This window comes from Dipodomys merriami, unplaced genomic scaffold, assembly GCF_024711535.1.
Source record: "Dipodomys merriami isolate MVZ:Mamm:240054 unplaced genomic scaffold, mDipMer1.0.p SCAF_6, whole genome shotgun sequence".
Taxonomy (NCBI): domain Eukaryota; kingdom Metazoa; phylum Chordata; class Mammalia; order Rodentia; family Heteromyidae; genus Dipodomys; species Dipodomys merriami.
In genome coordinates this window covers 57,483,664-57,505,253 of record NW_027206179.1, presented here as the reverse complement: position 1 = coordinate 57,505,253, position 21,590 = coordinate 57,483,664, and the positions used below count along the sequence as shown (strand labels likewise).

Genomic DNA, 21,590 nt, shown 5'->3' with positions numbered 1-21,590 from the left:
GCAGGCCTGGGGCCAGGGAGCAGAATGCAAGGCCAGGTGTCCGGCCGCGTGTCCAAGCTCCGGGCACACCGGGCGACCCGGCACCGAAGGAGAGGCGGGAGGGGAATCTCCGAGAGAGGAGCCTCGGGGCAGGCGAGGGAAGCAGGGGGGGGGCCCAGGATCCCCGCCAAGGGCAGCCACGTGCGTGCAGGCCGCGCGGATCCCCTTCCCGGTCCTCACCAGTAGCAGGGCGGTGGCCGCCAGCGCCGCGCCGAGCACCGCCAGCTGCAGCAGGAGCGGAGCCATCCTCCTTGCGGGGCCGCCGGAGCCCGGCCCGCCCGTGCCGCCCCGCACCCTATCCCGCACCTACACACACGCGGAAGCGCGCCGCGGGGCCCCGCCCCCGCCGCCGCGAGGAGGACGCCCGCCCGCCGCCCGCAGCGTCCCCTGGCGGCCAGGCCCAGCCTCGACCAGACCGGCGCCCCGTCCACACAGCGCCCCCGCGCGGCAGCCGAAGCGAGACGCAGGCGGAACTTCGGCGGGGACGCGAAGCCAAGACTTGATTCACCGCAAAAAGCACGACACGTCGGCTCCACGTGCTTGTCCACAGGCTGGTCACTATCACCTTGGCTTGGCTGAAAGCTCCCAGGCAGAGCGTTCCATTCTGGGCCTGATACATACATACATACATACCAGCTGTAACATAAAACGCTAATCATTTAAACCATCTTAAGGGTGCAATGCACTGGTGTTAGTTACAACCACAAAGCTGTGCACTACTCATCATCATCTCTACAACTTTCTGATTCCTCCAGTCGATCACTCATCAGTAATTACTGATCGTTACCCACATGGCTTGGGGTCAAGGCTGCTAAGGTCTGCTAGTGTGAGATTGAACGTTATAGAGGAGGAACTGGAAGATCCAGGGAATGGTGCAGCAACACGAGGAGGATGCTCTCCAACCCAACACAAACTGCTGCAGACACCAAACTGCTGGCCTCCGTTTGTCCCGATTCACTTCTCCTAGCAGCAGATTCGTCAGAATACCTCCCGGACCTAGAGAACGGGAGAGGCGTGTCCGTCCCGGATACTTGACCGGAGCCAGGCGGGGCCTGGGGGAGCCAGCCTGGGCGGGAGGCAGTCCCACTGCGGCCCGGCCTTCGGCAAAGGAGGCCCGCTTCCGTGTCGAAAGTGCGGCTGCGTCTGCGGCAGCAGCGGTTTGCGCAGGCGCGGCGCGCGGGCGGGAAGATGGCGGCAGGGTTCAAGTGAGTGTCGGCGGCCTCTGGCCTCGGGTTGGGTCCTTGTCGCGTCGTGAATCCTTAGCTGTGACCTTCTAACTCCGAGGCCGGCTCTGCTCGGATCCGTGCTGGGAGGCGGCTGGCGGGAAGGCGCCCAGGGAAGCGGCCGGGGAAAGCGGCCTCTCCTACGGGAGAGAGCGGGTCGGACGGGTGCAGCCGCCCCCGCGAGCGCGGGGCCGCGGGCGAGGCGGGGGCGCGCAGGGGCCGCGGGGGCGCGCGCGCGCGGGTGGGCGCGTCCCCGCCTTCTCCCGTAGCTCAGCCGCCGTTGGACCCATCCTCTTGGGCAGGGGGTGGTGGTGGTGGCTGGTTTGTTTTTTGTTTCACTCTGGTGAAGCCACACGGACTGTCTACCTCTTAAACTAACTTTCAGAAAACAAGATCTCCGGCCTAGCCCCGCAACTAAAAAGAGGAAAACATCCATGATCCCTGAAGTGGTTCAGGTTGCAGGTGCCGCCCATGTTGTGGCATCATGCAAGCATAATGCATTTCAGCTGCTACAGCTTGCGCGCTCGTGCTAGTTCCCTGGGTCTGGTTTCAGAACAGGAATGCTGTGACTTATTTTAACACCCGGATTAAACTTCTTAAAATGCTGTCAGAGGGCTTGGGACTCGGATCTTCTGAAGTGATTGCTACAAAAAGGGTATCTACATGTTATAACTACTTAGTAATAGCAACATAGCCATCGATTCATAATGAAAAGTCAGGTACAGGTTGTGGACATGTATGCCATACCCGGTGCTAGTTGTTGTGGGTTTATATTTAGGCACGTTAACGTCGGTATCATTTTAACATGTTTCAGGACCGTGGAACCGCTGGAGTATTACAGGCGATTTCTCGTGAGTACATAGTTTATGCCTTTTTGTTGTTGTTGGTGGTGGTGGTGTTGGTTCTGTGACCTGAACTCAGGCTGGTACTCTTACCACTTGAGCCACATTTTAATAACAATATGAGATGAGGCTCTTAAAGCAAATTTCACCTAATTCATCTGAATGAGGTTCCATTTCCCCTTGTTTACATAATATATATATATATATATAATTTTTTAAAAAATAAATCATTTAGAAAGAAAACTGCCGTCCTGATGGAAGGGAACTGGGTGAATTTAGAACCACAACAGTCAACATAGGTAAGATCTGCTTTTATTTCCCCTCTATGATACCCCCACACCTCAGCTGCCGTGCCACTGAAGCAGTTTTTCCTGCAAATTCTACCACATCTGTGGGATCTGATGGTTTTGTGTTAGAAATTTTGACTGTACAACAGCTCTCTGATTAAGACATGATTAGCTCAGATTCATGGAGAGCAAATTATTCTTAAACACTAGTTTTAAATAGCAATACTGCTTCAGAACCAACAACTTAAACTTGGTATGAAATTTCATAGGCAACTGAGATGTGTAGTTAGCTAGATAATAATATACAGCAAACAAAAAGAGTAGATAATTCTGTGCCCTTTATCCATTAAAAAAGTGTCGTTTTTTTTTTTTTTTTGAATGCCGTACTTTTCAGGTTCAATTTCTACAGCAGATGGTTCTGCTTTAGTCAAGCTGGGAAATACAACAGTAATTTGTGGAGTTAAAGCGGTAGGTTTAATAATTTATATTAGATGGCCTATTGACATTTGAGTTACCAAATGAGTTTCAAATATCTACTAGACTGTAATATATATATCTATATTTCTATTGTTGATTAAGCAGTGATTTTGTATCTGTGTATGGCACTGGAATTTGAAATTGGGGCTTTGTACTTGCTAGGCAGGTGCTCTCCCATTAAGCCACACCTCCAGTACTTGCCATTATTTTTACTAACATCCTCAGATGACTGAAGTGCTGCTGTGTTAAAATAGTAACAATATGACAGGTGCCAGCAGCTCCTACTTAGAATCCTAGCTACTCAGGAGGCTTGACACCTGGAGGTTCAACACATGAAACCACTCTGGGCAAGAAAGTGATACTATCTATAATTAACCAGCAAATAAAAAAACCACCCAAAACAACTAGACTTTTTTTTTTTTTTTTTTTGAGATGTAGCTTAAGTGGCAGAGCGCCAGTTGTGAGCAAGCATGAGACCCTGAGTTCAAATCCTTGTACTGGGGCACATACAGAAGAATGTAGTTAAATCATTTCAGGAATTAACACCTTATGGTGCTGTCCTTTTGGCCAGTGATGGCCTTTTAAGACTGTTTGAGCCGGGAGCTGGTGGCTCATGCCTGTAATCCTAGCTTCTCAAGAGGTTGAGATCTGAGGAACTCGGTTCAAAGCCAGCCTGGGCAGGAAAGACCATGAGACTCTTATCTCCAGTAAACCACTAGAAAACCGGAAGTGGTGCTGTGGCTCAAGCAGTAGAGCGCCCAGGCCCAGTTCAAGCTCCACCACTGACACACACATGTTTGAAAGAGAAGTTTGAGGAATAGTAGGTAGCATTACTAAGTTCTAGCTGTTCCAGACACCTGATGAGGTGCTTTACACAATTATCCAGTTTCCATCTTTTGTTCAACAGGTGAGGTTCAGTAACTTGTCCAGGTAATGAGGCTTGTACGTAGAGCCCAGACATAAATCTGGTTCCAAAGCCTATGCGTACATTTTTGACTACATTATATTGTTACTTAACCAAAGTTGAGATGATACCTAGTGAGGGTTGAACACGTTTTATGCTAGCAATCTAATGGCATCACCTCTTTTGACCTTATTAGTAGTCTTTAGGAGTAGGCACTGTTATTTGATAGGTGAAGAATTTGTAAGTGGGAGCTTAAGTAACTTGCTCAACATCTTTCAACAACTAAAGTTTGGGTCTTCCATGTGAGTGGGTTAGCAACTGTAGAGCTTTTACTCCTAAAGACTAGGCCCTACATAGGGCAGAGTCAGTGTTACTAACAAATTATATTCAGATTCTTGGCTTCTAAATGATGCATGTTTTTGGCAGACGGGGGTTTTAACTAGGCTTTGAGTTTTCTAAACAGAGCTGGTCTGGACCACAATTCTCCCTCCTATTTGAGCTGCCTATCTTAGTGTAGTGTGCACTACTGAGCCCAGCTATTTAAAAGGTCCCCAGGTAATGTTGGTAAGCAGCACGTGGCCCACTATGTTATATGTTGTTAATTCTTAGCAGTTACTGTGTGGATCAGTGCCAGCTTCCTTCAGACCCCTGATACAGCTCCAGATGCACAGGTGCTTATGATGTAGCTAATTAGCTGAGAATGTCATTGATAAAGCCTTCCATAATTAGGGCCGAAATGTCCTCACAATTTTTTTTTCTTCCTTTCTTTCATTTGTTTGCTTCTGTAGGAATTTGCAGCACCACCAACAGATGCCCCTGATAAAGGTTATGTTGGTAAGCTGAAAATTTTATAACACAAATACCTTAATACATTTAATGCTGATAGTTGTAATCTTTGTAATTTGCAAACAGGAAGAATAATGCTTGCTCCCAAAGTTTTCTGTATATGTATCAGGTGATACTCAATGATAAAGAATTTTATGACTTTAACTTGGAAAACCAAGGAAATAATTTTTTTAGTGAAGGGGTTATCTATACAACCTTAGAAATTCTGTTCTCATAGGTTCATTTTGAATTGCTGTATGATCTTTTTCTTATCTTAGATCATCTCTTCTTTTTGGGAGAAACCAACATTTTTTAAAATGCAAAAAATGGGTGAGAGCTTGTTAGATTTAGGTATTTTGAAAGAAATCAGAAATTTTTTTGTAATGGATTCAGGATAAAAGCCTAACATCAGAAAAACATACATTTCTTTTCATCTGAGCCTGTGAATATTACAAAGACCTAAGGAGTAAATTTTTTCTTTGCCAGTCCTGCAGCTTGAACTCAGGGCTTGGGCACTTTCTGTTCCTAAGCTTTTTGCTCAAGGCTAGTACCCTATTACTTGAGCCACACCGCCACTTCCAGCTTTTTCTGTTATGTGGTAGTGAGGAATTGAACCCAAGGCTTCATGCATGCTATGTACTCTACCACTAAGCCATATTCCCAGCCCCCATCAGGTTACATGTCCATGGCCACCATTACCTTAGCTGTACCTGAAGTTGAACCAGAAGGTAAAGTTCAGTTCTCACCTGCAGTATTTCTTTCAGTCCCTAATGTGGATCTACCACCTCTGTGTTCATCACGATTTCGGGCCGGACCTCCAGGAGAAGAGGCCCAAGTGGCTAGCCAGTTCATTGCAGATGTTATTGAAAAGTAAGACTAGTTGGGGAGGTAGGGAGGGAAGGGATGGTAGGGGAAAAACAAAGGAGGAGGTAACAATGCTTGATAGGAACTGTATTCATTACCCTAACTCATGTAACTATAACCCTCTGTGCAATATGTTTTACAATAAAAATATATGAAAAAAAGAAAAGACTATCACTATGACCTTTTACTGCATTCATTTTCTAATGCTTTCTCACTTTTCATTTACTGTGCTTTGTCATTAAATCAAGTTCCCAGATAATTCAGAAAGAAGACTTGTGCATTTCTCCAGGAAAGGTAAGAAAGTACAGAGTAGCCACAATCTTTTACTAATTCTGAAGAGGGGTGTGTGTGTGTGGCTGGGGGTGGGGGAATTCAACCACAATAGCCTTAACATATGGAGACGTTAAGAGCTTGTGTGGAATTCTGGAGGTTAAAAAAAGTCATGTCTTATTCTACAACTACTAGATTGTCCCAGTTTCCAAGGTGTGTACCACCATGTCCTGCTAAAAACAAACTGACTTATCTCAAGCTATCATTTAAGCTAAGGTAATTATTATTACCTTTATCATTTAAGCTAAGGTAATTCTCTGTTCCCTTCAAGAAAAAGGGAAGCTTGTGCAGGTGTCTTAGGCCTGAATCCTAGCTACTCAGGAGGCTGAGAAGTAAGGATTGAGTTATCTCCAAATAACCAACAAGAAGCCAGAAGTGGAGCTATGGTTCAAATGGTAGAGTGCCAGCTTTGCGTGAAAAAGTTAAGGAACAGTGCCCAGGCCCTGAGTAAAGCCCCAGTACTCCTGAGAAAGTCATATTTTATTCCTTATAGCACATAATTTTTAATTGTTCAACTACGTTTAAGGTTAATTCACATGGTAGAACCCTAAAACTGGTTGAACTCAGGATTAGGTTAAGACCTAGTGAACATTTTCTCGTTAGATTTAGATTAGTATCTACAGCTTCCTTTTCCTTACAAAGGTCTCTGTGAAAGAGTACATTTTGAGCTTCAATTAGGGTTTGTAAAAGCATTTCCCTCATTTGCTGATATAGCAGGATGAGTGTAGATATCCTCTTCTTCAAGTGTTTAGGCCTTGGTTTTAAATGTAAGCAAACGCAATGTGCTGCCTATCAGAAGCTTTAATGTAATCTCTTGTTTTAGCTTGCTTGGGTACTATACTGTGATCTTATCTGCCTTGACTATGACGGGAATATTCTGGATGCCTGTACATTTGCCTTGTTAGCGGCTCTAAAAAATGGTAAGTATAATATTAAATAAAAGGCAGTATTCCTAATGGGTCAGTGTTGGTTTTAGGAAACATTTGCAGTTCATTCATTCAAAACTTTAAAGGTTCTTGAGATCATGTGTTGAGATCACGTGTTTCAAAATAATGAACTTACTGACATGATCGCCCCCATGTACATATGTGGCCTTTTAGCAGTGTTGCCCTGACTATATTCATCTATTAGTTGGGACTAAGATCCTTCCCCGAATAGTACTGATATGGGGGAATGAGAGTTCTAATTAGTATAGGTTGTTAGAGAAAATAGGGAACAAGTGTTCTTCAGGTCCTTTTGTTTTGCCAGAAGGAAAAATGATTGTTATCTTACATGTAAGGCCATAAACTTTTTCTGGGTGGGGACTACTGGTGTTTGAACTTAGGTTATCCAGGTTGCTAGGTAGGCACTCTACTCGAGCCATGCCTCTGACCCTTTAATGTGTTAGTTATTTTTCAGATAGGATCTCATGTTTTTGTCCATGGCTGGCTTTGGACTGTGATCCTTCTACCTATGCCCTCCAGTAGCTGGGATTACAATCACATCTATCATATGCCATCATACTTTTTTCTTTTCTTTTGAGATGGGGTCTTGCTAACCTTTTGCCCCAGCTGGTCTGGAACCGTGATCCTCCGAATCTCCACCTCTTGAGTAGCTGGGATACAGGGGTAAGATATTAGGCACCTTGCCTAAATGTTAGTTTGAATAGTCAAGTTTCTTAGTAAGGAGTTTAGGCAGACTTTCAGGATCTCAATTACTTGTGCATATTCCTGTCATTACATTGCTGAATTGATAGTACAGGTAATTTACAGGCCCATGCCTGTAAGTCCAGCACTCTGGAGGCTTCAGTCTGGAGGATTGAAGTTCTTGGGCTATATATTAAGACCTTGATTCAAATACAAAACCCAAAATCTAACCATAAAGTAAAAGCAAAATCCTCACTAATAGGAGGTAGAAGATGTTACTTACATCAGTATTACAATAATAGCAGTAATTAAAGCGAGGGCCTAAAATTTGAATCTTGGTTTACATCACTGCTGAGGTTTCCTTATTTGTAATAAAATAGGATTGACAGTATTTATTATGTGTCGATGACTGAAAGATGATGGAAATGTTTGAAACAGTACCTGGCATATAGAAAGTAGCGGGTATTTGATATGATTTCTTACACTTAAAAAAGCTACTCTTAACTGATTTTTTTTTTTTTTGGTGCTAGTCCTGGGGCTTGAACTTAGGGCCTGAGCTCTGCTTTCCTTGAGCTTTTTACTCAAGGATGGTACCTCTCTTGAGCCACACCTCCACTTCTGGCATTTGAGTTTTTTTTTGTGCCAGTCTTGGGGCTTGTGCCAGGTCCTGGGCACTTTTCTTGAACTGCTTTTTTGCTCAAGGCTACCACTTGAGCCATAGCACCACTTCCGGCTTTTACTGTTTATGTGGTGCTGAGGAATGGAACCCAGGGCTTCAGGCATGGTAGGCAAGCACTCTACCACCAACCTACATTCCCATCTCTGAGATAAGAATTTTAATTTAAGTCTTACAGACTTTCTTGCCCGATTGGTTTCAAACCTCAATCCTCAGATTTCAGCCTCCTAAGTAGCTAGGATTATGGGCATGAGCCACTGGTACCCAGCTCTAAAACTTTTTTTTTTTTTTTTAAGGATGCTCTGGACAAATAGAGAGAAATGTACATTAAGGAAACATAGCAACTATTTCTTATGTGCAAGAGACTTACTTTACATACTTCCTCTCTTCTAGTACAGTTGCCTGAAGTTACTATAAATGAAGAAACTGCTTTAGCACAAGTTAATTTAAAGAAGAAAAATTATTTGAATATTAGAACACATCCAGTTGCAACTTCCTTTGCTGTGTTTGATGAGTAAGTTCATTAAATGTATTTTAAAACACTCTATTCAAGAGTAAGGTAATGGCTTATTATTCGGCTAACTCTAAAAAATTCCCAGGATGACAATTATTTCTAGTCAGCCTTTCTGTTTCAAAAGCATCCTAATGTGGGTAGTTTATTCCAACTTGGTTTGTTATTCCTGTATAATAATTTTTTGGTACTGGCATTTGACTTTAGGGCGTCACACTTTGCTTGGCTGCTTAGCTGGTTACCTCTGTTACCTGACTTATGCCTCTAGCCTGGTTTTTTAACAGATTAATTGGAAATGAGTCTGTACAACTTTTCTACCTGGGCTGGTTTCAAATCAGTCCTCAGCTTCCTGGGGAGCTAGGATTACAGATGTGAACCATAGGTGTCTGGCTACCTGTGTAACCTTAATTTTGCATTCTTTCACCAATGATCTACTTGGTACAATTTGCCAACAACTTAAATTTTTTTTTTTTTTTTTTTTTTTTTGTCGGTCGTGGGGTTTGAACTCTGGGCCTGGGCACTGTCCTTCAGCTCTTCAGCTCAAGGCTAGCGCTCTACCCCTTGAGCTACAGCGCCACTTCCGGTTTTCTGGTGGTTTATTGGAGATAGGAGTCTCACAGTCTTTCCTGCCCGGGCTGGCTTTGAACCGTGATCCTCAGATCTCAGCCTCCTGAGTAGCTAGGATTACAGGCGTGAGCCACCAGCGCCCGGCTCAACAACAACAACTTAAAATTTAAGAGCCATTAATTTAAGTTGCTACTTTTTCCTCTTTTGGCTCTTTATAACCTAAGCTAAAATTCAAGTACCCTGTCTACTATTCTTTTAGAGTGAAATCTTTTCCCTGAATTAATAAACCTATACTTTTAAAAACCAACCTATATCTTTTTTTTTTTTTTTAAAGCACTTTGCTAATAGTTGACCCTACTGGAGAAGAAGAACGTCTGGCAACAGGAACTTTAACGGTAGTAATGGATGAAGAAAGCAAGCTCTGTTGTCTTCATAAACCAGGCATGTCCCCACTTCAGCTTCAACATACGTAACATAAATGCATATTCAGTGTGGGTTTAAAGAGGGCTAGATGGAATATGGATGTTTATTGTTTATATAAGTTTATTTGCTAACTCAAGTTAAATTTCTAAACATCAGTGGTTCTTAAATTTATAGCACAAGGGGCTGGGAAGGTGGCTCAGTGGTAGAGCGCTTGCCTTGCAGGCCTGAGGCCCTGGGTTCGATTCCTTAGCACCACATAAGCAAAAAGAAAAAAGCTGGAAGTGGCGCTGTGGTTCAAGTGGTAGAGTGCTTGCTTTGAGCTGAAGAGCTGAGGGACAGCACCCAGGCCGAGTTCAGACCCCACGACCGGACCCCCCCCCCAAAAAAAAAAAAAATTTATAGCACAAGTGAGAATCTTTGAGGCCCTGCTTAAATCTAACTTGTAGATTTTAGAGTTATACCACTGATTCTATATTATCAAAGTTTTTTTTGTAATTTGACCTGTAAGATTTAGAAACTTAAGATAACTGGAAGATTAAAAATGTTGACATAATTTTTCAGGTGGAAGTGGACTGACTGGAGCTAAACTTCAGGACTGTATGAGCCGTGCTGTTACAAGACACAAAGAAGTAAAAAAACTAATGGATGAAGTAATTAAGAGTATGAAACCCAAATAAACAGCCACTACATTTTCAAAAGATTTGTAAAAACTGTATTTGTTACTGTCTACAAACTTTTTATACTAAATAAATACCAAACTACATTCTTCTGAAAGATGTTTTCTACTATTTCTTAGGTCACTTCCATACATGTGTACAGTGAAACCATTTTAAAAAAGCAATGACTTAGGCAAATCAACCCCTAGTTAAACCATTTCCCTGCTTTTATTTAAAAAAACCCCCACAGGGTTGTGCTTTTATATAAAGTTTATACACCTTAAAAAACAACGAAGTAGAAACAACTGATTCAATGCTCTTGTGTTTTTATAAAAGAGAAAAAAATAAAAACTCAAAATTTTGGAGTGGTTGATGTGCCTCTTTTCATTTTACTTTTTGACTGGCTGCCTGAATGTCGATGACGATGTAGCTGAGCTGTTTGGGCTGCTGCTGCTGCCATAGCCATTTGATGCTGCAAGAATCGCAACTGCTGCAAGAGAGAGAGAACACCCAGTTACATTGAATGCAGGCAGGTAGGGAAAGGTGCTTTCCTGAGAGATGTAAACCAAAAAACCGAAAGGGAGAAAGCACCAAGGTAACAAAAAAAGGGACTATAACACATCAAGACAATGCACAAACAGCACCAGTGGCACACACAGAAGCCTGCTGAGGGCTTTAAAAATGATTTTTTGCAAACTTCACAATTACGTGTTACTTAGCTCTGCCAGTCTATACTGCAGTAACTCAGCAACTTCAGTTACCATTTTGTTTTTCAGTGATAGTTTATGGCAAAATAAAACCACCCTGAATATCAAGACTGTCAACTCTAATATACTGACTTTCCTTCTTAAAATAATAGTATAACATTTACTAATATAATAGTATGACATCTAATAGAAACACTTCTGCAGCACCATAATTAGAAAGTTAACAATTGGATTATTTCAAAATATCCTGCAAACTTAGACGTACGTTAATGTGCCACCCACCAGCACTTCAAGGATATTTCAGTGAGGCAAGGAATATGACCTAAGTGTTTTAAGTATTCAGTGCTCCAAGTTGACTGACAGGAATATCAGACTTTTACTAAATTGTTCATCAGTTACTGCACTGTCTGAAAAGTCAGTAAGTTAAATCTAATGCAAGGTATTTGAGGCACTTTTGGAGCTAAGTATCTTAAATATGTAATCAGAGTGAAGTTGCTGGATTACTTGTATCTGTTGCTGCTGCTGTTGAAAGGCAGAGGAGAGCTGGAATCTCTGCTGAGGAAGGCTTTGCTCAGGTCTGTTCTCGGCAGAGCCAAGCTGAGACAACACTACAGAGAGGAGAAGGGGAAAGCAGGCCAGTCAAAAAGCTTGAAAGCTACCAGGGTTAGAAAAGGACAACACAGAAAACGAGATAGAAAAAAGTTAGCAGCATGATTAATCTTAAGTATCAAACCACAGACATTTCAGAATATATTTAGTCTCCTGTTAGTTAAGGATATCACTGATTATGGAACTTTGAACATGTAGAAGGAAGGGAGTACACCTGTGCCAAGGCACTGTGTATATCTCTTGCACCTCAATGAAACCTTTCTTAAACCCCACGTTATTCTTAAATACACCCAATGAAGTGCAAAAAGAGAATAGAAAAAATTCAAACTATGGTAACAACAAATACACAAATGTCACAAAGATGTGATAATACAAGTACTGATGGTGATGCACTAATACTATTTATCACTTGTTCAGCTGACAGGGGCTGTAATGTACTGATAAGGAAGTTATAGATATGTCTGTATGTTTACAGAATCAATGTAATTAGTGACAAGCTTGGAGCTAGAAACATTTTCATGTTACCCTAAGAGTTCTTTCTACTAGATCATATGCTAATTCTTTTGGAAAATGTATAATGTGTATAGCAGAGGTATGTATTTATAAACTTCTATTTGAAAAAATAGCTCTAGATAGAACTTGATATTTACTGATTTTTAAACAAAGACCTTGATTATTTCATCCAAAGGGACTTAGACATTCAGATATGAAGCTGACAGAAATCTGAAGGCATTATAGCAAACTTACAGTGATAAATGTTGACATGTTCACTCATCAAAAATCCTTAAATTATCAAAGTTATACATGGGATTACTCATTTTTAATGAAGAGTTCAAATTATTGTCGATTAGCAAGAAACATTCATTATCTTTCTTTACTGTTTACTGCTGAAAGCAATCAAATAGCCATTTAGTTTCATTTTTTTTTATACACGTGACAAGTGGTTTATAGAACTTACCTTACTGACCATGCAATTAAAAGCTGTGACAATGAGGCAAGAGTATGCAAAAATAGAGAAATGTAGCCTCAAGTGTTTAAGAAAATGGAAGAATTAAGGTAATTCACAAAGGTTAAAAGCTGGCTAGCTTCCTAGTAAGTTCACTAATTATATAAATGTTTTTCTGTAAACTACTATTAGGAAAGTGTTAGTCAAAGCTCTTAATCAGTTGTCAAATTTATGACAAAATTTCAGCCAGTCCTTAGTCAATTTAATAGTTTACAGATTAACTACATTTTACAGATCACTGCTCACAAGGGAAGCAAAAGAAAATAAGTGCTGGGAACCCAAATAGCTAAGGTGCTTTTAGTAAATTCAGCTTGTGAAGCAAAGAATATACATACCAGCTGCCTGTGATTGCATAAAACTTCCTACTCCAGTAAGGTTAATAACAGCAGCTTGCTGAGCAGATAAGGCCTGATCTTGACAATTTGAACCTTGTTCAGAACCCTGAATTAAAAAATAAAAAAAATTAATAAATGACTTATGCAAAGAGTAAAAACCTTTTTGTGAAAGAATTTTTTTTATTGTATGAGGGAAAAATATCACATTGTGGAAGTGGCGCTGTAGCTCAAGTGGTAGAGCGCTCGCCTTGAGCTGAAGAGCTGAGGGACAGCTCCCAGGCCCAGAGTTCAAGCCCCACGACCGACAAAAAAAAAAAAAAAAAATCACATTATTTTTTGTAAAAGAAATAACATAAGGGAAAGACTACACAAGTACAATTAGCAAGAACCGAAACAACTGTAAAGGAAAAAAGTGAGCTCATGTTCAACTGATATGAGTGTCTATGGGAATCTGTAGGGGGGAAAAACTAGTAGATTTAAAAGGATTGTAAAAAACAAAAGATCAACAAACACCTGAGCACTATCTTCACACAATGTGCTCTGTCACAGAATACAACATGAAAACACATCATTTTCTGGGTCATAAAACAAACCTCAACAAACTCAAAATTACAGCATGTTTTCTTCCCCCAGTGATTTAACTGAAACAAATCTGGAAATGCCCAAATGTTTGGCAGTCATGTATAAAGCCCATTTAAAGAGAAACTCACAAGTTACAGAACATTCTGGGGAATGAAAATGAGATAATATACCAACACTTGTGGAAAGCAGCTGAAGCAGTATTGAAAAGGAAATGAGTAACATTAAATGCTTTTAAAAAAGTCAGGTATCAATGGCTTTATCTGTAATCCTAGGTACTCAGAAGGCTAAGATATGAAGGACCACAGTTCAAAGCTAGTCCAAGAAGAAAAATTTGCTAGACTCCATCTCCAAAATTACTAGGCAAAAATCTGTGTTGAATGCATGGCTCAAGTGATGTAATTACAATCTACCAAGCAAGATGAGCAAATAAATGTGAGGCCCTGAGTTCAAACCCCACAAGGGCAAAAAAAAAAAAAAAGTTTAGAAAAGACGGTCTTAACACAATAATCTCAGATTCTGCTTTAAGATATTCGAGAAACATTAAAGAGAAGTCAGCTGGGCACTGGAGGTTCACTCCTGTAATCCTAACTACTCAGGAGGCCTCTGAGGAGCACAGTTTGAAGCTAGCCTAGACAGTATAGTCTGTGAAACCTGTATTTCAAATTAACTACCAAAAAGCCCCATGTAGCTGTGGCTCAAGTGGTAGAGTACTATCCTTGAGCAGAAAGCTCAGGGACAGTGCCTAGTCCCGGAGTTAAAGCTCCAGGACCAGCACACATGAAAAGAAAACATTAAGAGAAATAAATTAGACCTAACTCTACACATTAAAGGCCCATAAGACAGGTAAATACCAATTGTGACACTTACCAACTGAAAAATACTAAACTCTCAAGATAAAGACCTCTAGGCAAAATGACTAAAATAAACATCCTTACAAAAGCAAGATTACACTGGCATTAGATTTCTTGAAATATAAAAGCAAGTGAAGTTGAAGGAGCATTTTCAATAAATCTAGAGAAAACATAGATGAAATGCTTAAAGAAACTGACTGGACTTGAGAGTACTTCTTCAATGACTACCAAAACCTAAACCAAAGAAAACCCCCCAAAGACCAAACAACAACAAAAAAGACATTTAAAAAAAGCTCTAGGGGGGCTGGGAAGGTGGCTCAGTGGTAGAGCGCTTGCCTTACATGCATGAGGCCCTGGGTTCGATTCCTCAGCACCACATAAGCAGAAAAAAAAGCCGGAAGTGGCGCTGTGGCTCAAGTGGTAGAGCGCTAGCCTTGAGCTGAAGAGCTGAGGAATAGTGCCCAGGCCCAGAGTTCAGGCCCCACGACCGGAACCCCTACCCCCCCATAAAGTTCCAGGAATTAGTTGCAAAATGTGAATATATTTTACACTACTAATGTGCACACTTAAAAACAGCTAAAATGGTAAATTTTGAAAAATATATAAATAAACATATAAATACATTGAAAGAAAGCAAATGAATTTTATTAGCCAAGTAATCCTTAATGTGTTAATAAAGAAAAATTGTGTATCCTTTCTCAGAAGTAAACTAAAGGATAAACTTTATCCACTGCAAGTTGACTGAAGAGACTTGTCTAAAGGACTGATAATGATTTTATATGTATATGTATGCATATATATATATATATATATATGTATATATATGTATTTTTTTTGTCGATTGTGGGACTTGAACTCTGAGCCTGGACACTATCCCTCAGCTCTTCAGGGGGTAGAAAGCTCTACCATTTGAGCCACTGCGCCACTTAACATTTTGTATTTTTAACTGTAGCTAAGAAAAACTTTGGGGGAAGGGGACCCAAGAATCAATCTTCTTAGTTTCCCAGATGATTCCAAAGCATAGACAAAGTTCAGAAATACTTGTGTTCATAGTAATTCTTCTTTGACACAGCTCTTATTCAATTTCATTGTGTTTGGAATGTATAGTATTGGTTTTTGTCTATGTTCCCATTTTCCCATACTTCATGATAATAGAGGTAACCTCCCAAGGATAAGACTGGGTAGAAAATACATGTTATAAAGGTACAAAGTCTGGCTCTGCTATTCACTGTGTGACTTTAAGTTATTTATCTGAAACTTATTCCATAACTATTGTGTAAGATGTCTGCATCTATTCAGAATGACATTAGAAATAGGAAACCAATAGCTAATAAAAATAATATAGGAAATGTTAGTTTCAACAAATTAAATACAACCACTTCAAATACATAGAGTATGTCCTAAATTTGATGGCAAAAATACAGGGAAGGGTTAAAAAAAAAACCCCATACCTGCTCCCCTGGCTGTTGAGGATTAGGAGTTGTGGGCTGCTGAGGTTGTTGTGGTGCATACTGAGAAAGTTGCTGCTGCTGCTGCTGCTGCTGCTGCTGCTGCTGCAGGGTGTTAAAAATGAGCGAACCACCAGGAAGCTATTCAAGAATACAAACAGGAATTAAGTCACCCATGTCTGCGTTTATTTTTTACATAAACTATTCTACAAATATTAGTAGAGCTTTTATTATATGCCAGGTCCTCTTTTAGGTGCTGAGGAAAAAGGTGAACTAAAAGCAAAAAAAAAGGACTATAGATAAAGCTTGGTAATAGAGTATATACCTAGTACTCATGAGTCCTAGGTGTTATCTGGGCCCATGCACATATCCATTTCACAAAACATCCAAGAAAACATTCCCTTCCTTGCAGAAAAAATAAGTTGCTTGCCCTTAAAAAGATCTGCTTAGAAATAATTTTCAAAGTGCTATTACTTTGGATCACAAACTATATTACTGTTGTTATTATTTGGCCATACTGAGGATTGAACTCAGGGCCTGGTGCTTATAAAGCAGGTGTTCTATCACTTGATGCCTCCAGCCCTTTTCACCCAGGCTAACCTAAGCTTTGATTCTCCTAGAAGTGCTTCCCCATATCATCAGGGATAACAGGTTTGTGCCATCACGTCCAGCCACTGGTTGAGATGGAATCTGTGAACCTTTATGCTTAGGCTGGACTTAAACCATGATTCCCTGATCTCTACCTTCCATATAACTAAGATTATTAATACTCATAACCATAATCTTTCTGCTTCAAGTTAATAGTAAGCTATCCAAAGTACCATCCTATTATTATTATTTTCTTTTGTGCAGGTCCTAGGGCTTGAACTCAGGGCTTGGGCAATGTCCCTTAGCTTTTTTTGCTTAACATTAGAGCTTTATCACTTGAGCTATAGCTCAACTTTTAGCTTTTTGGTGGTTAACTGGACATAGAGTCTCAAGGACTTTCCTGCCCAGGCTGGCTTCAAACCACAATCCTAAGATCTCAACTTCCTAAGTAGCTAGGATTACAGGCTTGAGCAACCATCCATCCTATTATTATTATTTTTTATTTTCCCTCCTTATTTATCAATAGAAAAGAATATTAAATGCATTAGAAAAAATAAAAACAGGCATAGTGAGACATTACTGTAATCCTAGTAGTTGAGAGACTTAGGAGGAGACAGATCAGGAGTTGGAAGCCAACATGAGTTTAAAAAGGAAAAGAAGATTCTGTCTCAAGAAAATGAAGCTGCAAATAAAGTAATTTTTTTCTTTTCCTTTTTTTTTTTTTTTTGCCAGTTCTAGGGCTTGAATGCAGGGCCTGGGCTTTGTCCCTGAACTTCTATAGCTCAAGGCTAGCACTCTACCACTTGAGCCACAGCATCACTTCCAGCTTTTTCTGCTTATGTGGTACTCAGGAATCCAACCCAGGGCTTCATGCATACTACGGAAGCATTGCTACCACTCAGCCACATTCCCAGCCCAAGTAATTTTTTTCTAGCTGGGCCAAAAAAAATCAAAACCACATGGATTTTAATGTAACACAGGAATTCTGAAACTGGAAAGAAGCATTGGATTTCCTATTTAGGGTGAAGACAATTATCTGCTCTCATTGTGAACTTTAAAAAAAATGGGGGGAGTAGTAACTTTGACAGAAGACAGACTTCCTTAATCTCAACACCAAGTAAATATAGGGAAATAAAATTATCTCAATAACCTTAATACTACTTTTAAATCAACATTATAAAAGGTTTTTCACTCTCTTATGAGTTGTGAGAAATTCTGTGAGGAAAATTCTTCCAGAGAAAAACTCTAAAAGCAGTATGCAGGAAAAGTAGTTTGTCTAAGCCAAAGTCATCTGCAGTCTTGACTGTATTATAGCTAAACAGTTTGCAGTAACAGTTTACATTCACTGATACTGCATTATGTTTACAAATGTTTTAAGTTTTAGCTCTAAGAAAACTATCCATTTAGTTATATGTGAATACCAAGTTGGCTGAGTTGTATCAATAATCCATAGCTCTGCCATTTCTTTTTTCTTTTTCTTTCTTTCTTTCCCTTTTTTTTTTCTTCCAGTCTTGGGACTTGAATTCTGGTCCTGGGCATTGTCCCTGAGCTTGTTTTGCTCACTCTACCACTTGAGCCACACAGCCACTCCTGGCTTTTTCTGTTGGTATAGTACTAAGGAATCAAATCCAGGGCTTCATGCATTCTAGGCAAGCATTCTACCACAAAGCCACATTCCCTATCCAATAATATACTTTCCTTTTTTGTTTTATTGCCGGTCCTAGGGCTTAAACTCAGGAACTGAGCATTGTCCCTGAGCCTCTTTGTGCTCAAGGCTAGCACTCTTCCACTTGAGCCACATCACCACTTCCGGCTCTGCCATTTCTTATGATCAGATCTTTATATTCAGGTCTACCTAATTTAAGTCCTCTGCCGATTAATTCCATCCATTTTCCAAACAAGTAGTTTAGTATTAGACTCCTAGTATACGAGCTAGAATATTCTAAATACACACTGTGTATTAAATTCCATACCTTACTGTGCTTGCTTGCCAATGGCATACCCTTCTGTGCAAAAGTAAATGCCTTGCTGAGAACCATCTCCCCCACCCCCCCAAAAAACCTCCATCTTTTATCTTTTTTTCTTGCAATGTTAAGGACTAAAACCAAAGCCTTGTGCTCACTGAAACTGAGCTACATCCCCAGGACACAGTCTCTCTCTTCTCTATCTATGCATCAACACAATAGTATGTATAAAAAAAGTAAAACTTCATCATTAGATACATATAAATTAATATTTATAATTAAATTACAACTTAATGTTTACTAGGTGCTAAACTAGTTAGGTGCTTATCACTTCATTAAAAAAAATCATACTCTCAGCAAGGTACAGTGGTACATACCCATAACATTAGAACCCATGGGGTTGAGGCAGGAAAATCACAAGTGCTAGACTAGCCTGGGCTACACAGCAAAAGCCTATACTAAAAAGCCAAACAAACAGAACAGAAAAATACCCTAACTCTTCTCAGAACAAGAACATGAAGCACATATATTCTTTACAAAAAACCCACAAAAAACAAAAAAAAACCCCTCCATTTAAGCACAAAATTTATTATAAGCATATATATATACATATACATACATATACATATATATGCTTATAATAAATATACATATATGTATATATTATATATATATATATATGCTTAATAGAAAATCTGGGAGAGGAATTAAGTTTGTATCTACACCACTATAGTAGGCAAGCATTTGCCTAATGTAAACACTTTCCACTAGAAGAATTAATTCTTCCACACCTTTGAAATATTTGTAACAGATCTCAGAATGTCAATAATGACATGTACAAATATATATTCTTAAAAATTGGAATGCATAATTTTCATCAAAAGCAGTGTTTTGGTTTACCTGGAGTAGGTTTAAAGGCCTGAGATTTGAAGTATTTTTTAAACCAAATGGAACACCTGTTAAATAAAACCCATGGTTACAATGGAACTGCATATAAAAAGAACGTAATACTTTAGTATATACACCATTAGTGTACTTTATCTATAGGTGTGCTTATTTTCTGCACTTCTAAAACATCCTGAAAACCTATTTTCTTAGATATTGATCAATATACATATAATATATATAACTACTATTTTAGTTGAAGTGTAGAGGACTAGATGTTCACTGTATTTATAAATTTCAGAAACCAAAACTTTTTTTTCATGATTCTCAGTATTGACAAAGTTACCTAGAACTATGTGGAGACCTGAATAAAGCAAATTTCCTAGTGGCGTACAGTAAGTCATGTAATAATCTCATTTCTAGTGCTGCTGCTTTTTTAAGATAATTTAAGATAATAAAAGATAATAAAAATGTTGAAGAATGTTGAATTTTGTATGAAAGGATCAAATCCAGTCAGGAAGAAACAATGGTCTGTTAATTATGAATTTGCTCCTAACTCAGTAGACAAAATTAAGCCAGAGTGAGGCAACCTTTTTAATTAGTATTTATTATTAACACTAATTATTAAAGAATGGCTATGGGGGCCACATGAACCTTGTTACATAATTTACTTCTTGCTCTTCCTTTCTCCATCTCCCACCCTTTCTCCAATTTTTAAAACGATTCTTTAAATATGTAAAAATGATCTTGGGAGGCTAAAGTAAAAGGATCATGAATTTAAGGCCACTCTTGGCTACAAAGTAAAACCCTGTCTCATTTTTGAAAACCATAGTATTATTTTCTAGTTAAATCTTTCTTTAATAGAAAGACATTGAAATGTTCCAAAATATTACAACACACTCATTTTAAAAGCATACATTATTCTACAGTTTTAAATATACATGAATAACTATTACAATAAATCTACTACAAAAGTCAGTGGCAAATACTTTTTTTTTTTTTGGGTCCGGTCGTGGGGCCTGAACTCTGGGCCTGGGTGCTGTCCCTCAGCTCTTCAGCTCAAGGCTAGCGCTCTACCACTTGAGCCACAGCGCCACTTCCAGCTTTTTTTTTTCTTATGTGGTGCTGAGGAATCGAACCCAGGGCCTCGAGCATGCAAGGCAAGTGCTCTACCACTGAGCCAACTTCCCAGCCCCAGTGGCAAATACTTTTGAATGCTTGTCATTTCTTAGCCACAGTTTAAGTACTTCATCTACACGATCTGTTCTTTTTTCTTGTTGTTGGTACTCAATTGAGCTCAGAGTCCAAGTGCTCTACCATTTGAGCTATATCCTTCTCTCTATATATACACCTCTAAATCTTAACAACTATGAGACAAATCACTAATATTATCCCCATTTTATTTATAAAGAAGACACAACACAAAGATAACTTTTACAAAATTATGAACAGTGAGTTGTCTAACATGAATTCAAATGAAGGTGGTATGCTTCTAGAATTTAGACCTTTAACTGCCTCTCTTACACAAAATACACTTTGGAACTACATTTATTTTTCCTGGAACATGACCACATTGGTAGCAATAAGGCATTTTATTATATGTTTTGAAAAGAGAATATAACATGTACAAACTTAAATATTTATTAATAAGATTCTTCATGAAAGTTGATGATATGCCATGTGGTTTAATTAAAAAACTCAGAATTTCCAAGGCTTTTGAAATGAGATATTGGTGGTATGACACTTTACAAATTAGTAACATTAAATGTCTTTAGAAATATCCTTAATGTTTTTACTTCAGCATGTATTTTCATCTTGTTATACGTTATTATTTGCAATATTCTAACCTGCTTGAGAAGCTGCTTGCATTGCACTGGGCAATGCATTTGGTAGCAGACCTCCTGAGGGTAGAAGGCCACTCAGGTTTATTCCTGCAGGAGTTATGGCACCAGTGTTACAGCCCAGCATGGGGTTTGAACCACTCATCAAAGCCTGTGCTCCACTGCATGAGAATGAGACAAAGCGTTAAAACTGTACTGTAAAAAACAAACAAACAAACAAACCAGCCACATAGTTTAAAAAACAAACTTCAAAACAACATCAATTAATTTGTGTCTTAAAAATTACATCTAGCCTCAGTTTCACTTTAGTGACTGAAAGTGACAAGGACAACTATAGACAAGTACACATCAATGTTTAATTGGAAAAGTAAAGCACTAGCCAAAGGATTAAAAGATGGTAAAAGAATAAACAGGAAAATCTACTCTGCTGCAATACAAAGCATTTTCTTGCAGGCAATACATTATTACTAACATTAAAATATACATGTGAGGCTGGTTTTGCCCATATCTAACCTGTTTTCTTCA

General features: G+C 39.5%; 3 protein-coding genes across 16 annotated transcripts in view; 1 reads left to right on the top strand and 2 right to left on the bottom strand.

Annotated features, from left to right (window-relative positions):
- Alg5 (ALG5 dolichyl-phosphate beta-glucosyltransferase) overlaps positions 1-380 on the bottom strand; it is a 29,966-nt gene extending 29,586 nt beyond the window's left edge. Inside the window, exon 1 of the mRNA XM_070002946.1 lies at positions 220-380. Within this exon, the coding sequence (XP_069859047.1) occupies positions 220-285 (66 nt within the window). The 5' untranslated portion in view covers positions 286-380. The remainder of the gene's footprint in view (positions 1-219) is intronic.
- An 806-nt stretch (positions 381-1,186) lies between these two features.
- Positions 1,187-10,551, top strand: Exosc8 (exosome component 8). 2 transcript variants are annotated; one of them, XM_070002948.1, is made up of 11 exons: positions 1,187-1,244; positions 2,077-2,113; positions 2,340-2,403; positions 2,786-2,859; positions 4,561-4,606; positions 5,362-5,467; positions 5,710-5,755; positions 6,615-6,711; positions 8,486-8,606; positions 9,505-9,611; positions 10,155-10,549. In XM_070002948.1, exons 1-11 carry the CDS (start codon positions 1,228-1,230, stop codon positions 10,268-10,270), a joined length of 831 nt encoding a protein of 276 aa, XP_069859049.1. In that variant the 5' UTR covers positions 1,187-1,227; the 3' UTR covers positions 10,271-10,549. The 2 variants fall into 2 exon arrangements, with proteins under 2 accessions (XP_069859049.1, XP_069859048.1); XM_070002947.1 differs by lacking the exon at positions 1,187-1,244 and having other exon boundaries at positions 1,925-2,113; positions 10,155-10,551.
- Positions 10,552-10,558: 7 nt separating this feature from the next.
- Supt20h (SPT20 homolog, SAGA complex component) overlaps positions 10,559-21,590 on the bottom strand; it is a 36,440-nt gene continuing 25,408 nt past the window's right edge. For 9 of the 13 annotated variants that reach the window (XM_070002930.1, XM_070002931.1, XM_070002929.1 and 6 more), the window contains 6 exons: positions 21,072-21,226; positions 19,240-19,295; positions 15,791-15,928; positions 12,907-13,012; positions 11,461-11,564; positions 10,559-10,739 (listed from right to left, as the gene is read on the bottom strand). In XM_070002930.1, coding sequence (XP_069859031.1) covers positions 10,602-10,739; positions 11,461-11,564; positions 12,907-13,012; positions 15,791-15,928; positions 19,240-19,295; positions 21,072-21,226 — 697 coding nt within the window. In that variant the 3' untranslated portion in view covers positions 10,559-10,601. The remainder of the gene's footprint in view (positions 10,740-11,460; positions 11,565-12,906; positions 13,013-15,790; positions 15,929-19,239; positions 19,296-21,071; positions 21,227-21,590) is intronic. The other 4 variants (XM_070002935.1, XM_070002942.1, XM_070002936.1 and 1 more) reach the window with 2 other exon arrangements.

Bases quoted from the DNA above. Each gene is read 5' to 3' on its own strand.
- Exosc8 (XM_070002947.1), top strand. From the start codon at position 1,970: ATGAAAAGTCAGGTACAGGTTGTGGACATGTATGCCATACCCGGTGCT. The intron at 2,114-2,339 runs GTGAGTACATAG...TAAATCATTTAG, and splicing joins AGTATTACAGGCGATTTCTC to AAAGAAAACTGCCGTCCTGA. The intron at 6,712-8,485 runs GTAAGTATAATA...CCTCTCTTCTAG, and splicing joins GTTAGCGGCTCTAAAAAATG to TACAGTTGCCTGAAGTTACT.